Source organism: Camellia sinensis, chromosome 12 (assembly GCF_055761805.1).
Source record: "Camellia sinensis isolate YWXY chromosome 12, ASM5576180v1, whole genome shotgun sequence".
NCBI classification, from domain to species: domain Eukaryota; kingdom Viridiplantae; phylum Streptophyta; class Magnoliopsida; order Ericales; family Theaceae; genus Camellia; species Camellia sinensis.
This window is the reverse complement of record NC_138972.1, coordinates 80,160,238-80,175,123: the sequence shown is the minus strand read 5'-3', so window position 1 is coordinate 80,175,123 and position 14,886 is coordinate 80,160,238. Positions and strand designations below refer to the sequence as shown.

Below are 14,886 nucleotides of genomic sequence, written 5' to 3'. Positions count from 1 at the left end.
AACATGGTGAATTCATGGATTATAACAATAATATGGACATAAATGCAATAATTTTCATGAAAACAACTCTAAACTTCAAGATATGCACATGCATGCATGATTTAAGCCTCAACTCAACTCACTAAACTTCCATAAATCATGCATGATATAACTCAAATGCAAGCTCAAGAAGATGGTTCTCCTACCTTAGACCTTGAATTTCAAGTGTAGAAGCTCAATAATGCAAGACTCCTTCAATTTCTCTTAAGTCTCCAAGCAATTTTGATGAACTCAAATTTTCTCCTAACTCTCTCTCTCTCTCTAGTCGGTTTAGGCTCAGAAAATAGAGAACAATTGATGCATCAAATATGTAATAGGCTTCAAACATGAATTGATAAGTGGCCCACTACCATGGCACTAAGGTAAATAAGTCCAACTATTGTAATTTATCATTATTTAACCTAATTTAGTCATACCAAATCAGTTTTAATTAAACATACCATAAATTCACATAAATTCTAATTAACATAAAACACTAATCAATTTATGGTTCGGCCGCCGATAAGGCCTTAAATCTGCAGTTTAAAACATAAAACATGAACATATCATTTAGCAGTCAAACAGATAGATTTGCATTTAAACTAATACACTCAATCAATCAGTTCAGAATTTCAGTCAATCAGTCACTTAACATGCTTAATCATAGATTAACACTAATTAGTGGTGAGGGTTGTCACAGTAATATACCAATTTTATTAAAACATTATATTTGAATTTTAGATTTGTAAAGGATTTTTTGTTTTTTGTTTTTTGTTTTTTTTTTTTGACCAACGGCCCAACGTTTCGAATTGTTTTGGCAGAGGTCCAAGTTTGAATCTTTGTTAGTTATAAAAACACACACACAATGTTATCGGGCTGGTAAATCCAAATATGTGGTAGTAAAGACAATTTTTAATAAATCCGTTTTCAATAAAATTTATGTCTTTTAGACTCATCTTTTCAAGATTTTTAAAACAAAATCTATATTGGATATGAAATTCCAATATATATATAATATAATATATTCAGCAGATAGACCTTTTGGTCCCATTTTGAAACTACCATAGCAAAGGAACTATGTATTTGATATCATGTAAACTATGTATTTCATGATTCATGTGTAAAAGTAAACATTCAAAGTCAAAACAACATTTTTTTGTGAAAGTATAAAGTCAAAGTATAAAAAAAAATTAAAAAAAATAAAAATCTAAAAGGAACTACCTAATGCAATGTTATGGTGTATTGAAGTTTTAGCACTACATATATCAGTAACTATTTTTAAATTTCTAAAATAAACACATATATGTTTGTGCCTATTTTTAATTTTAAAAAGAGATTTACTAGTGCCTAAATAAAAAACAGATGGCACAAATAATACACAGATATTACACAGACAATGCACAAATAAAACACCAATAGCACAAATAGTGCACAGGTAATGTATAGATAGTGCACAGATTGCACTGATAATGCACAGATATACACTTGTCTCTATTTTTTAATTTAATAGTGTATATATATATTTCTATTTATTCTTATTTTTAATTTAAAAGTGTACAAATAAACTTCTAGACCTATCTGTCTCCATTTTTTAATTTTATCAATCCAAAATTAATTGTGCATAATACGAAGCTTTCAAAATTAATTTCAAAAATGATAAAATTTTTAGTTAAAAATACCCCTCTCTCTCTCTCTCTCTCTCTCTCTCTCTCTTATTTTTTAATTTAAAAGTGCAGAGATAGATCTGTCTCTTTAAATCACCAAAAAAGTTATTGGTGATGGCCGATGTCAATAAGCAATGGTTGAGGTGGTTAGGATAAAAAAGATTTGTTATTTGAAAGTGCAGAGATATAGGTCTGTCTCTTTAAATCACCAAAAAAGTTATCGGTGATGGCCGATGTCAATAAGCAATGGTTGAGGTGGTTACGATAAAAAAGATTTGTTATTTGAAAGTGCAGAGATAGACCTATCTGTTTAAATCACCAGAAAAGTCATCAGTGATGGCTGGCGTCAATAAGCAATGATTGAAATAATTAGGATAAAGGAGATTTGTTATTATAATTGAGGACAATATAATCTTTTAAATTGTAATTATTCTTTATGACCCTAAAAAAAAAGCTTGAGCCAATTGTCTCCAAAATTTTAAAATTAGACTTATAGCCCTTGTGTTGTCAATTAAAGGGAAATAAATAAATTATACACAAAAATGGAGTGCCTTGTAGGGTGTTCAGCAGATATTTCGATCAATCTAAACCGATCAAACCGAACCGATCCGTCACATTTTGGACAGATGCATGATAACAAGCGGACGGTTACGGGTTGATTTTTTCCAATCCGCCTAATTTTAAATAGATGGTGGATTTTAAATTCCTTTGACCGCAACCAAACCGTCGATCCGCAAACACCCTTAGTAATTTGTAAGATTTTGTGTTTTTGATTTTTTAGATATTCTATTTATGTTTTCAATTGAAAAAAAAGTTAGATATTCTGTTATGTTTTCAATTTGAAAATCTTTTTATCAAATGACAAGTGTTAATATTTGATATTTTTGTGTAGAAAATATTAGGCTTAATTTGGTCATTTTTAAAAAAAAAAATCAAATTAAATATTTTTTAATTAAAAAAAATAATGAAATAGTTTTGATAATGTATGATTTTCTTATATATATATATATATATATATATTTATTATTAGTATTTGACAATTTACTTGACAATCTTTTGGTTAGTTGAGTTGAATTGTTACTCAAAAAAAGTATTGACAAATTATTATATTATGTTCAAAATTTGTAAAAATTTAAATCGCCTAACCGATTCGTATTAATCCACCAATCTACCAATCCAATCAATCTGCATCCACCAAAACAGTGGACAGATGTGAATTGATTTCTTTCAATTCGCCAATCTGACAAACGGATAACAGATCGAAAGTTCTCCTACCGCAACCGAACCGCGAGCACTTGACAATGATACTAGCGCTTGTGAGTCTAGGTTGTAATTTAGCCATATTTCACACACAACAGATGCGGTACTTTCTATTTTCACACAAACTCTCGTAATACTTCTTTTTTTCTCTAGACCCGAACTTTAAAATCTAATTATTTGTTCAAAACACAACTTACCGTATAAAAAATATCCATCTTCAACTTTAAAATCTAATTATTTGTTCAATACACCACTTACCATCTTCCACTTTAAAATGTAATTGTTTGTTCAGTACACAACTTACCGTATAAAAAATATTCATCTTTAACTTTCAAACCCTAACCCTATCTCTTTTCTCAACCGCTAGTATCAATATTAGCTTTATCAAAAATCTCATTATAAACAATACAAGAAGTAATATGATCCAACTCAATACTAGTTTGAAACAAGTTCATTAACCCTAACCTGCAAACAGTAACATAACCCAACTCAATACCATTTTGAAGCTCATTAAAACTAAAGCAACCTACTTCATACAAAATGAATTTACACAACACGAGCTACAAGCCTACAACCCCTTTCAAAAGATTGGGGACCAAAAAAATACTTGCTGAGGTACACAAATTCAAACTCACACACGAGGAGCCCAACAATTGAGCAGTTTTAAGTTTAACTCTCGCTCGTGTCTTCTGAATTTAACTAATATCTGAATTTAAGTAACACAGTTTACAAGGGCAAATTATTCAATACTCCCGGAGCACCACGTGTCCATACTCCAAACCAATCACCAATCAGTTAACCCCATGTTGTCCCCCATCTCCAACATAAATCGTGGGCCCTTGTGTCTCTCCACCAATCAAAACATTATGGAGCACCACGTGTCCATACTCCAGGAATACTGAATAATCACCCGTTTACAAGTGATCAGATATATGAGATTTACTCTGGAGAGATGACTCATAGGCCCTACCTTGAGGAGATTCCTCTCTCTCTCTCTCTCTCTCTCTCTCTCACACACACACACACACACACACACACACACACACATTTGAATTTTCAAATGAATACTGAGCATCAAACACCAAAAAAGAGTCTATAATTTCCAGGTCACCACAGGGCATGAATACATAAGAGTACTAACCATTTATAAAACAAGCCAGAAGTAGTCACTTCCAGGTTCATATTAATATTTCCATAAGCATATGTAACAAATTGTGCGACATATTTGATACCGAATCTGAATTTTTATATAAACATAAAATAATTTACAGGCACATACCCGTTTAAATAAAAAGGTATTGTCGTCCGTTGATATCAAAGCTCTCTCTCTCTCCCTCTCTCTCACTGACTTCCTTTCCTTTATTGGGATCGGACCACAATGGTTCCTGGCTCTTTACAGTCCCCCTTCGGCCTAAAATGCTATGCATCTTACCCTCAGCATGTCATCTCTGAAGACAAGGGGTTCACAACCTGAAAAAACAAAGCTGATCTCAGTAACACAAGACAACATGAAACTAAAAATATATATATACTTAAATAAGCTGTGCAAATTATAGTAATTGATTCATGAACCTCAAATACAAAAGAAAGATTGATTACCCTCATTGATTACCTTAAATACAATTCTAGTACAACTCTTACACTCCAAAATTTTAACAAATTGTTGCTTCAATCTTTGGTCATTCGAGATCATGCTTCTGTGCATGCCTTCATACAAATTCATTCAGCCTATTGCAAACTTCAAGATGCAATTTTTTGAAGTTGGAAATCTTTGAAATATGCACATCTATGAAATCTTCAGTTCAGATCTTCGAAATGAAATTTGTTTAAAGAGGTAGAAAATGCAATAATTTCCAAAAAAAAAAACTCATAATGCACTTTCTTCCACCCAAAAAAAATGTTTGGTTTAACTCACTTTTCAAAAAATTGAGTTTTTTATTTTTCGTATTTTTTTTGTTTTAGTGAATGTTTTTAATATTTTATGCAATTTTTTTATTTTTTAGATACACCTAATTTAGACGCACTTAAAAAGTATAAATTTGTGAAAAAAAATTTAAAAATCCACCAAATACAAAAAAATAAAAATAAATAATAATACGAAAATTCAGTACATTTTTGTATTTTGTTGTATTCAAGGAATTTTTGAACAAATTTTATACTTTTTAAATATGTCAAGATTTTTTTATTTATTTTTTATTTTTTGGAACAAAAGTATATCAAGATTAAGTAGATCTAAAAAGTTCAAAAAAAAAAAAATTTGATTAAAATATTTTTAAAAATCACTAAAAATAGAAAAATACAAATTGAAAACTCATAAAATTGTTTCTGAAAATTCCAGACCAAACAGAGTGGACCCTTACCTAGTTTCAACTTCAAAAACCCTATCACCTTCGTCAAAATCCTAAAACCCCAATTTTTTATCAACCTTTTCTACAATAAAACCAAGCCATTATCTGACTCTATGACCCTTCTACATCCAGTATGGTGACTTAAATTATAAAAAATTGTTTCCCTCACTTGCCCTACATCAAGAGGGGTACATGGTACACAAAGGTAGACTGATGTGCTTCTATTGGGGCAGCTTGCTTCCTATGAGATTCTTCATTGTGAGTAGTGTTAAAAAGTCGGGTAAACTTCACTTCACCTCCCTATGGTTTAGGCAGCGTGCGGTTTACTCCCCTGACTTTTGAAAATCACCACATAACCCCCTTGTGGTTACTAGATTGAAGTGCACAATTAACATTTTCATCTAACATAATAGTCTGTGCCTAACATGCGCCTAATGTGCAAATCGGCATGGAAAGATGATTTACTTCCAAATTAAATGACTAAAATGCCCTCATCTTCATGATCAATTTCCAAAGTCTAGCCTCATCTTCATCATCAATATCCAGATCAGTAAACCTCTACCCAGAAAAAAAATTTAAAAAAAAAAAAAACAAAGAACAAGAAGAAGAAGAAAATACACAATCTTTTTAACTTAATTTTTATATAATTATATTTTACAGATAGATACATCTATATTTATATAGATACTGTAATTTTATACATATATATATACACTACATATTTATATATACCCTGTAAACAAAGCAGTACATATTTATATATACACTACATATTTATATATACACATTGAGAGCAGTCTTCACTCAAACATTCCTCCTCTTGTGAACTACAACGCCAACAATCATGTCTCGCGTGTGTTCGGTGGCAGTTGCGCCGAACTACAACTCCGACGCTAGCGGTTGCGCTGCCGTCATCGGCACCGCCATCGGTGGCGGAGTATCTGGTTGTGCAGCCTTCAATGGTGGCGGAATCAACGGTGGCATCATGTTGTTTGGTGTACGGCTTACGGAAGAATCATTCAGGAAGAGAGGTACTCCATAGATCCATCCGCAATTTATCGATGAATTCATATCTAAATCAATCTCAATGTTGACAGATTTATAAGTAGTATTTGTGTTGATTTAATTGGTTTGTTTCAAATTACACCACTGCATTAACACACACACACACACATCTATTGGCAGAAACAATCTCCAAAATTTATTATGTAATGCTCACTAGATTCCAACCTAATTGGTTTGAACTATAAACTTGAAGGCAAATTGAACTTTAATTAAATTAATTTTTTATAGAAATTATATTGTTTAAATTAATTTGTTAAATTAAAACCCCAATTTCACATGTCAAAACCTTAAGTTTTCTACAACCCTTACTTTTCTCAAATGCACAATTGTGGAATGAGAAATGGTAAATAAAGGTTATATATATAAGGGCAAAATAGCTTTTTTTATACTTATGCCGTTAACGGTGTTAATTGTGCACTTCAATCTAATAACCACAAGGGGGGTTATGTGGTAATTTCTAAAAGTCAGGGAGGAAAACCGCACGCAGCTCAAGCCATACGGTGGTAAAGTGAAGTTTGCCCTAAAAAGTTTCTCCCCAGTAGAGTTGAAGAAGTTGATTTTACACTAGATTGAAAACCCTTTAAGCAAATAAAAGGGTTTGCAGATCTAGCACAATCTAAGCATCACTAACTAGGAAGATCAGAGACCCATTGAAATCAGAAAATGCATAACTGAAACCCATGCTCTTGAAACATTCCACCAAAACTCAAAGAAAACTCTAATCAAGGCCAAAAACTTTGTTTTTTGGTAATAAATCTGCAAATTTCAGCAAAATATGCTCATCCAGAAGCCATGAAATGCTGTAAATGAGCCTTAGATTTAAAGGATAGTTGTGACTTGTGAGGTCCGTCACGAGAAAGTAAGAAACTTTGTCACAAATAGGTGACAGGTAGCCTATGAAGTAACCCGAACAAGAAGTAATGGCCTGGTAGCTAACAAATACTGATCCAAGTGCAAAAAATCAACAAGAATTTCAAGTAGCCACCTACCTAGGAGGTTGCACAAAGACTAAGAAACTGTGATTGGAATAATATTTGTGATAACAAACACTCAATATGTATTCGAGCCTAAATCAAGTAGCAATACTACTTAATTGTGTAACTTAAGAGAAATCCAGCTTCTAATCTTCCTCTTCTTTCTGCTATGAAAAAATGATCAACCCTAGACCTTAATCACATAAATTTTCCCTCATATTGGAGCAAACTTGACCTTGACTACTGTGACATCACACCCAAACGAAAATTCATCCATGTGTTGGACACGTTGTCGATGTTTAAAGAGAAAAGAAAAAGAAAAAAAGAAACAGTTAAAGCAACTAGGTAAAATGATCTGAATTTTCTCTAAAATTGAGCATTATGTATTCATAAATGTATGTACGAGGTATGTATGTGTGCATGAAAAAAGTAGTTTTTACTTCATCTAAATAATTCAACGCCATATAATAGCATGAAACTAGCTAATATTTTGCATAAAACATGAAATAAACCAGACTGACAAATCAATTGCCAAACACGGAAAATAAAATAAGTGTGTGCACGCATTAAAATAGAGCACAAATACACACACAGGCACATGAAAGCTAGGAGAGAAAAAAAAAATAGAAGATATCAACTGCAACAGACAAGACAGCATGATCTACATAAAATAATATACAGTTACCAAGATTATTTATATGATACCATATCAGACTAACCTTCAAACATGAAATGCTGAGGACAGATGCAGATTGCTTAAATAATTTCCAAGAACTTAATTTGAAACTGAACTAGCAGCAATAGCTGCAGTGCTGCTGTCATTCCGTGAGGTTTCATGACGAGTTTCCACATTATTTTGGTTGAGCTGCTCTGTAACTGAAGGACCGGCTAGATTATGTGAAGCTGAAGCATGGTCCGCTCTGCTATTTTCTCTGGTTTCAAGGCGCTCCATCAAGCGAGAGACGCTAGCAATTCCAGCATTCACTTCCCTCCTAACTTCAGAACCAATGTCTGCCACAGAAGTGTTACTACGAGAGAACAGCCTCTCCCTCCACCCCCTTGTACCCTTTGAAATTGTCTCTTTGTATCTTAAATAATAATAATAATAAATAAATAAAATAAAATAAAAAAATTAACAAAAAAAACAGATAACATGGTTCGAACTAGGAAAAAAAATTCAAGCAGTTCGCCACACAGAGAGAAGCTGAAAAAAAGTGTTGCTTTTACATGACATTGACTTGTACCTCATCGACATCGAATTAAATCGAGATTTCACTGATTCTGAAAATGACTGTAAATCCGATGGTCCTGCTCTATCTTGATTTGGCAGGGAAGTTTGACTGCAGGAAAAGAAATGCTTCAGAAAACTTATTGACAAAATAATGAGAATATAGTAAATAATAAAACAACAAATTCAGCTAATTATCACTACCGATTATGAACAGATATTCCTTGTCGATTTCCCGGTATCATGGTAGATCCAGAGGATGAGGAGGAAAATTGATCAGTTTGAACAGAATGAAACTGGTGCCTATGCTGTTGCGGTTCATCCCCACCAGCAAGTGGAACAGATGGACTAGCTACAGTAATAGTAGCTGGTTCAGATTCCCCTCCTACAGGTGCCAGATAAGCAGGAGGTGAATTAGGATGAGAGGAAAGCACCACGAACTGTGGACGACCATGAACAGATGACCGACTCCTTGGGCCATCCCTCCGAGCAATGTGGTGGTGGGCCCTTCCCATTGCAGCAGCAGCAGCCAAGTGCTGGATAATTCGCTCTTCAAGCTCAGCATCATTTGCACCAACTGGTAACTGCGTTGTAAGAGAAAAAATAATAATAATAAAAAGTAGTTAAACTAAGCTTTCAAACGTTGATCAACCAAATTATGAATTCCACTTAGTATTGATAGATAACCTACATGCTGTAATTCGAAACCCCCAAGGGTGGGATGATGGAATATAGTGGAATTCCTTGAAGGATTAAACCTAAAGCTCCTCTCCCGTTCCACAGCTTCAAGCAATTCCTGACTGCCACAACAAAGAAAATAGGATATTATATTAAGAAACTAACAGCAAGAATATACAATAAGAAAGTGATGGCAAATATAAAATTAAAATTAAAATTACTATAGAGAGAAGCCAGAATGAACCTGGAAGGATCCTTCAAGCTAATGGATTGCCAACACATTGGACAGTTAGAGCTTCTCTGGCACCTATTGAGAGTGAGAGAGAGAGAGAGAGAGAGAGTTAAATTTCATGTTCGTCCATCCTTCTCTAGTTATTTACATTAGATTTCAAAATTCCAAGCTGGTACGCTAAGTGTAACCTTACATGCTAATTAGATCAGTTTATGCTGCCAATGCTGAATGGTTGTTTGGTGGAAAGCTTGAAGAAGGGCTTATAATTAACTTTTAAACAAGTCTATATCAGAATCTACACAAGATCCTAGATCTTCCAGAGAAACACCATGAAAGCAATTTCACCGGAACCAAAAACCTAGCCTTGGGAGGGGAAAACCTCTCAAACTCAACAAATCAGATAATTTTAAGACTCCATCTATAAACATATTTGGTGTTCTCCTATTTCACATTTGGCAGGTCCATTTGAGTTTTTAATGACATATCAAAACAAATTGAGATAAAGTCCATCCAACCTTACAATAATCCTAATTATCTATGTTACATGGACTCGGGTACGGGTGTCAGGTGCGGGTATGTATCTAGAGGTCGGACTCATCAAATTATAAATTTAAGGATACACGGACTCGGCAAAAAAATGTCATATTTTTATATTTTTAATCTAATATGTGAGATAAAATGGTATTATATGTAACTTATAGTGTCAAAATGACATTTATAGCAATTATATAATAATATATACATATAATAATAGTGTTATTTACAATTATATAAGAAGTATCCGTTGAAAAGTATCCGACACATATCCCATACCCTTGTCCGAGTGTCGGGTGTCCGACACGGGTATTTGATTTAATTTGAAGAGTCCATGTAACATAGCTAATTATATGAGATTGTGCTTGAAAGTGTGGTTGTTTACCGCCTGAACTAGTTTTGCTTGTAACATTTGTACATTTTAGATTACTCAACATTCCATCTTCAAAGTGTTGACCTAAATTTCTTTGTCTATGTCATAGTGAAAATTCAGATACCACTTGAAATTTCAGAATGAGGATGATTGAATTTCCTTCAAATTTAGAACCCTGTCAAATTCTGGGAAAAGAATGATGCCCACTAAACACAACCAGAATCATAAACATGAAGATGATCCCATTGAAAGGATGCTATCAGTATTTTTTCAAACAAAGACATCAAACTAGGTAGTTGTCCCCCTTATTGCCAACTAACCAAATTCTTGTTCTTCCAGCCTGTAAACATGAGTATAAATCTGTTTGTCTGTGCATGAATGTGTTTGTGTTGAATCAACGAATGCATGAGTGCACATGCGCATGCAAGGAAGAGAGAGAGAGAGAGAGAGAGAGAGAGAGAGAGAGAGAGAGGTCAACTGCACAACCTCAAGAATGACTGGAATTTTCAAGCTAAAAAACTGGTTGAATCCCATAAGACATGTATTTGATCTCATATGCCCTAGATGTAGTGGAGAACATCAAATTAGTGCGCCAAGACCATCAGACTCCTAGCCAAGACACTGGGTTGGCAATATTAAGCTAGGGTTACTCATGCTAGCCACAGCAGTATTAGATTTGCCAGTGCTACACACAATGCTGCAGTATATTGGACATATGAGACCCATTTGTGCCCTTATTCATGCTATACAGAGAACAGGCAATATATGACGTGATACAAGTCCATCCACTGCTGGATCAGTTAGGAATTGAGCATCATTACTCAATTATGTACTTACAAAACCAAAGAGAGGGTGAAGAGGCATATGGTTTGGCAGGCATAGACAAATCACAATCAACACCTGGGTGGACTGGAGCAACATTGGAAAACAGTGAGCAACATCATAGTAAAACTAGCAAATCATTGTTGCACGCCCTTCACAGTGGTGTAGCCAGAAATTTTATTCAGTGGGGTCATTCAACCAACAATTACCAATATCAAATTTAAAGTTATGTAGAACCTAACAAAATCAACTTTAACACCACTGTAATAGGGTATTGACACTCCCCTTTTGCACAAATACACTACATTTTTTGTTTTCATTATACAAAATTACAACAAGTCCTTACATTTTATAATATAAATTAAAGGGCTTTGTTGTAATTTTGTACAACGAAGAAAAAAAAATGGACTGTATTTGTGCAAAATGGGACTGTGAATCACACTTCCCTGGCAATATCACCCATTTTCAATAAAAATTAAAATATAAAAATTAAAGCAAGATTACTAAAAATAGAAGAAGATATCGTTATTTCTTCAATAAATAATTCAATTTCAGCCTGAATTGATCAAATCCAACAAGTTCACTTGATTAGAACTGAATTCCAACTCATTTGACCAAATAATCAACAATCCCAACATAGACTCATCAACTAATCCAATAATTTCATAACAAATTTTGCTCAATTTCACCAAATTAACCAATGATTTTGGCTCAATTCCATCAAATAATAAATTCTTTTGGCACAAATTCTTTCGAAAAAAATTCAACAATTTTACTGATTTTAGTTCAATTCAAAATCAATTTCATCACAATTTTAGCACAAATTCATCAAATAATCAACACCTACTCAATTTCACTCAATAAATTTTATTGGAAATCGAGTCTCAAGTAACTTTCTTTTCCCTCTTCACATTGACCGATCAGTTTTGTTTTACTATTATTATTATTACCATTCTAAAGGGTTGACTGGGTCCAATTCAACACTCCCAACCATGTAGGTCCACCGCCCTTGATTACACATGGTAAATAAAAAATGCCGATGGCTGAGCAACAGGAGACTCCATCAGGTCCATTCACTTTTAAATGAAAAATGCCATGGCTGAGAGTATTTTACAAGCTACATTTCAAATGGGTACCATTCAAATTTTACATGCGCTCCCCCAACTATTTAAATCGCTAGATTTTCTATTTTATTATAGAAGTTTCTTTTCTCCCTTCCAAGAAGGTGAAAAATTCAAGGTTCGACCAAGAATTGTACCAAGAATATTCCTGACGAAAGTTATTAACTAAACAATCAAACACCTTAAATTGGAAATTAATTTATAGAAAAATAGAATTACAAAGTATTTTTATATCTTTCACATATTTTTCAATTAATCACAACATATCCTTTCAAAAACAGGAGAAATAGCAGAACAATGTCGATCCTATTCCCTCCAAAATAATCTAACCCTATGTTACTTGGAAAGCAGATCATTCAAGTACAAGGAACGGGAACAAAAACATGGTACATCAAATGCTCTAAAATGTGGTACAATGGGGGTAGAATTGTATAAATCACAATACCAGAATTTAAGAGACTACTACATATAACAACAATTATATATTAATTGTTAGACATTCAATAAAATAAAGTTACAAATTAGTCATGTAAAAACACAATTCTAGAAGCATTATGGCCCATTTATTTTATATTTGGTCTTGCAAAAACATTATTCTTTCTAAATTTTAGTTCATTATTTTTTATTTGTTTCATCCTATAGGAAATTTTAAAGAATTATACAGGGAAAATTTTGGAATCACTTGCGATCGCTAAATTCTCTGTTTTGGAACGAAAGTGTACCATGTTTCAGACTGTGCATTCTAAAATGCAAATTGATAAGGTTTGGTGTTTCTGGATCACATCTAACCTTATTGTAAGACAGAAGGCACGACACAAGTTGAGGAGAATAGGAAACTATACATCAGTTGATAGCCCAGGAAATGCAAAATTAGCAAGTGTGAAGCACAATAGCAAACTGACAACAGAAAAGATGTAAGACCATACCATTCAAGAATGCACTGAAGGTGGAACTCATGCTTGCAAGTAGTCACCTGGAAGTGATTATTAATCAGTATTTACACAAGGCATTTCCTCAAAATTTTAACACACGAGAGATAATTGTGTTTTACTGTTGAAGGGTCACTCTCAATGAAGGCCTCCAGGCATATACTGCAAGCATCATCACAGGATTCTTGAATTCCCCCCTCCACAAAAGCTGCAGCTGATGTCAAATGACTTTCAGTCTTATTGATCTCATCCATCCCTGGGACCTTGTAAACACAAAAACCATGAATTTGATATCAAAAACTGCACATAAATCCCAACGCTTTTCCAATTCACACAATTCGTCTGAAATAAACAAAAAGGGATAGAATCCAACTTAGAACTGCCTACAGCTCAATTTTGGCAAGGAATATTAATTTAGAGGAGTATCTAAAACCTTATTTAGAGAGAAAGGCATGGAGGTAGGAAGGGAGGAGGGACAAAGCAACTGACCTCCATGGGAAGTTAAGCAAATTTGTTATAAACTAATTGTATAACTAAAATCACACACAGAGGCATACCCGGAGGAAAAAGCCCTAAACAAAGCCTCCCCTAATTTACCCACTAATGACATGACAGGTTACGTGTCAGTTTTTGATACGTCACAAACTCAATTATGTAATGAATTGTGGGTTCTAAATTGTAGGTCTCTAGCATTCCTCAGAAAATCAATCTCTTTCCTATAAAATTTATCAGATTTAACACCCAAAGAGAAGAACAATCATCATTATCACCCACAAAACCAACAAGATAAAATGCCATGTACCCATATATAATATGTCTATTTATGTAATTTTTTGTATGTTATGTCTCATCAATGAACCTCTTTATGAGAGTACCATAACCTTTTCAGACAAAGAAAGGGGAAAGCATGGAAAACCCATAATAGTGAGACAATGTAATCAAGAGAATATCCACAATATCAAATTATCAACCAAAAAAAAAAAAAAATCCAAATATATAGTAAGAAAAAGAAAACAAATTTATGACTGTTTAAGACAAGAGAACAAAAGATCGAATTGAACCCAATAATGTATAGATCGTATAAAATTTTGGGATTTCTTCAATTACCTCCATTCCAAACTGAGAATTGTTCTCTGAATTGTGTCAAGAATTGGCAAAACAGCCCATGAACAGGAGGTCAAGTTTTTTAATTCCCCCCCACTGGAAAAGGGAATCCTTCGAAGGGATAGACCAAAAACCCTAGACTTTTAGAGAGAGAAGGACGTTTTGGAGAGAGAGAGAGGGAGACAGAGATTAATGGGTAGGAGAGAAGACAGAGGAGATGATGGAAGACATGTCCACCTTTAACTTTTATTTTATTTTATTTTTTTATTTAATTTTATTTAATTCTGTTTTTGTGTTAGAAAAGTCACAATTGGCATCAGATGGTGGGGTCTCCACCCCCACTTTAAAATTAGGGTAAATCACATTTTTTTGCACATAGGGTAAATTACATTAACCATGAAACCCTTCATGGGTGTTGATTTAGGCCTTGTTTGAGGATAGATTTTTTTAGTAATTTTTTGATTTTTTAATTATAATATAATATAAAAATAATTAATATGTTTAAGATGATTTTTTAACTTTTTACGAAAAGATGT

At 33.4% G+C, this 14,886-nt stretch overlaps 1 protein-coding gene across 2 annotated transcripts; it reads right to left on the bottom strand.

The window, feature by feature from the left end:
- Nucleotides 1–4,085: 4,085 nt before the first annotated feature.
- LOC114274300 (E3 ubiquitin-protein ligase RHF2A) lies at nt 4,086–14,602 on the bottom strand. 2 transcript variants are annotated; one of them, XM_028216186.2, is made up of 9 exons: nt 14,354–14,602; nt 13,369–13,509; nt 13,244–13,290; nt 9,480–9,542; nt 9,249–9,357; nt 8,762–9,141; nt 8,574–8,669; nt 8,049–8,417; nt 4,086–4,412 (listed from the first exon to the last, which is right to left on the bottom strand). In XM_028216186.2, exons 1-8 carry the CDS (start codon nt 14,357–14,359, stop codon nt 8,105–8,107), a joined length of 1,155 nt encoding a protein of 384 aa, XP_028071987.2. In that variant the 5' UTR covers nt 14,360–14,602; the 3' UTR covers nt 4,086–4,412; nt 8,049–8,104. The 2 variants fall into 2 exon arrangements, with proteins under 2 accessions (XP_028071987.2, XP_028071988.2); XM_028216187.2 differs by having other exon boundaries at nt 13,369–13,502; nt 14,354–14,579.
- Between the last annotated feature and the right edge of the window lie 284 nt (nt 14,603–14,886).

Bases quoted from the DNA above. Each gene is read 5' to 3' on its own strand.
- LOC114274300 (XM_028216186.2), bottom strand. The intron at 8,670-8,761 runs GTAGTGATAATT...CTTTTCCTGCAG, and splicing joins GGAATATCTGTTCATAATCG to TCAAACTTCCCTGCCAAATC. The intron at 8,418-8,573 runs GTACAAGTCAAT...TTATTATTTAAG, and splicing joins TTTAATTCGATGTCGATGAG to ATACAAAGAGACAATTTCAA.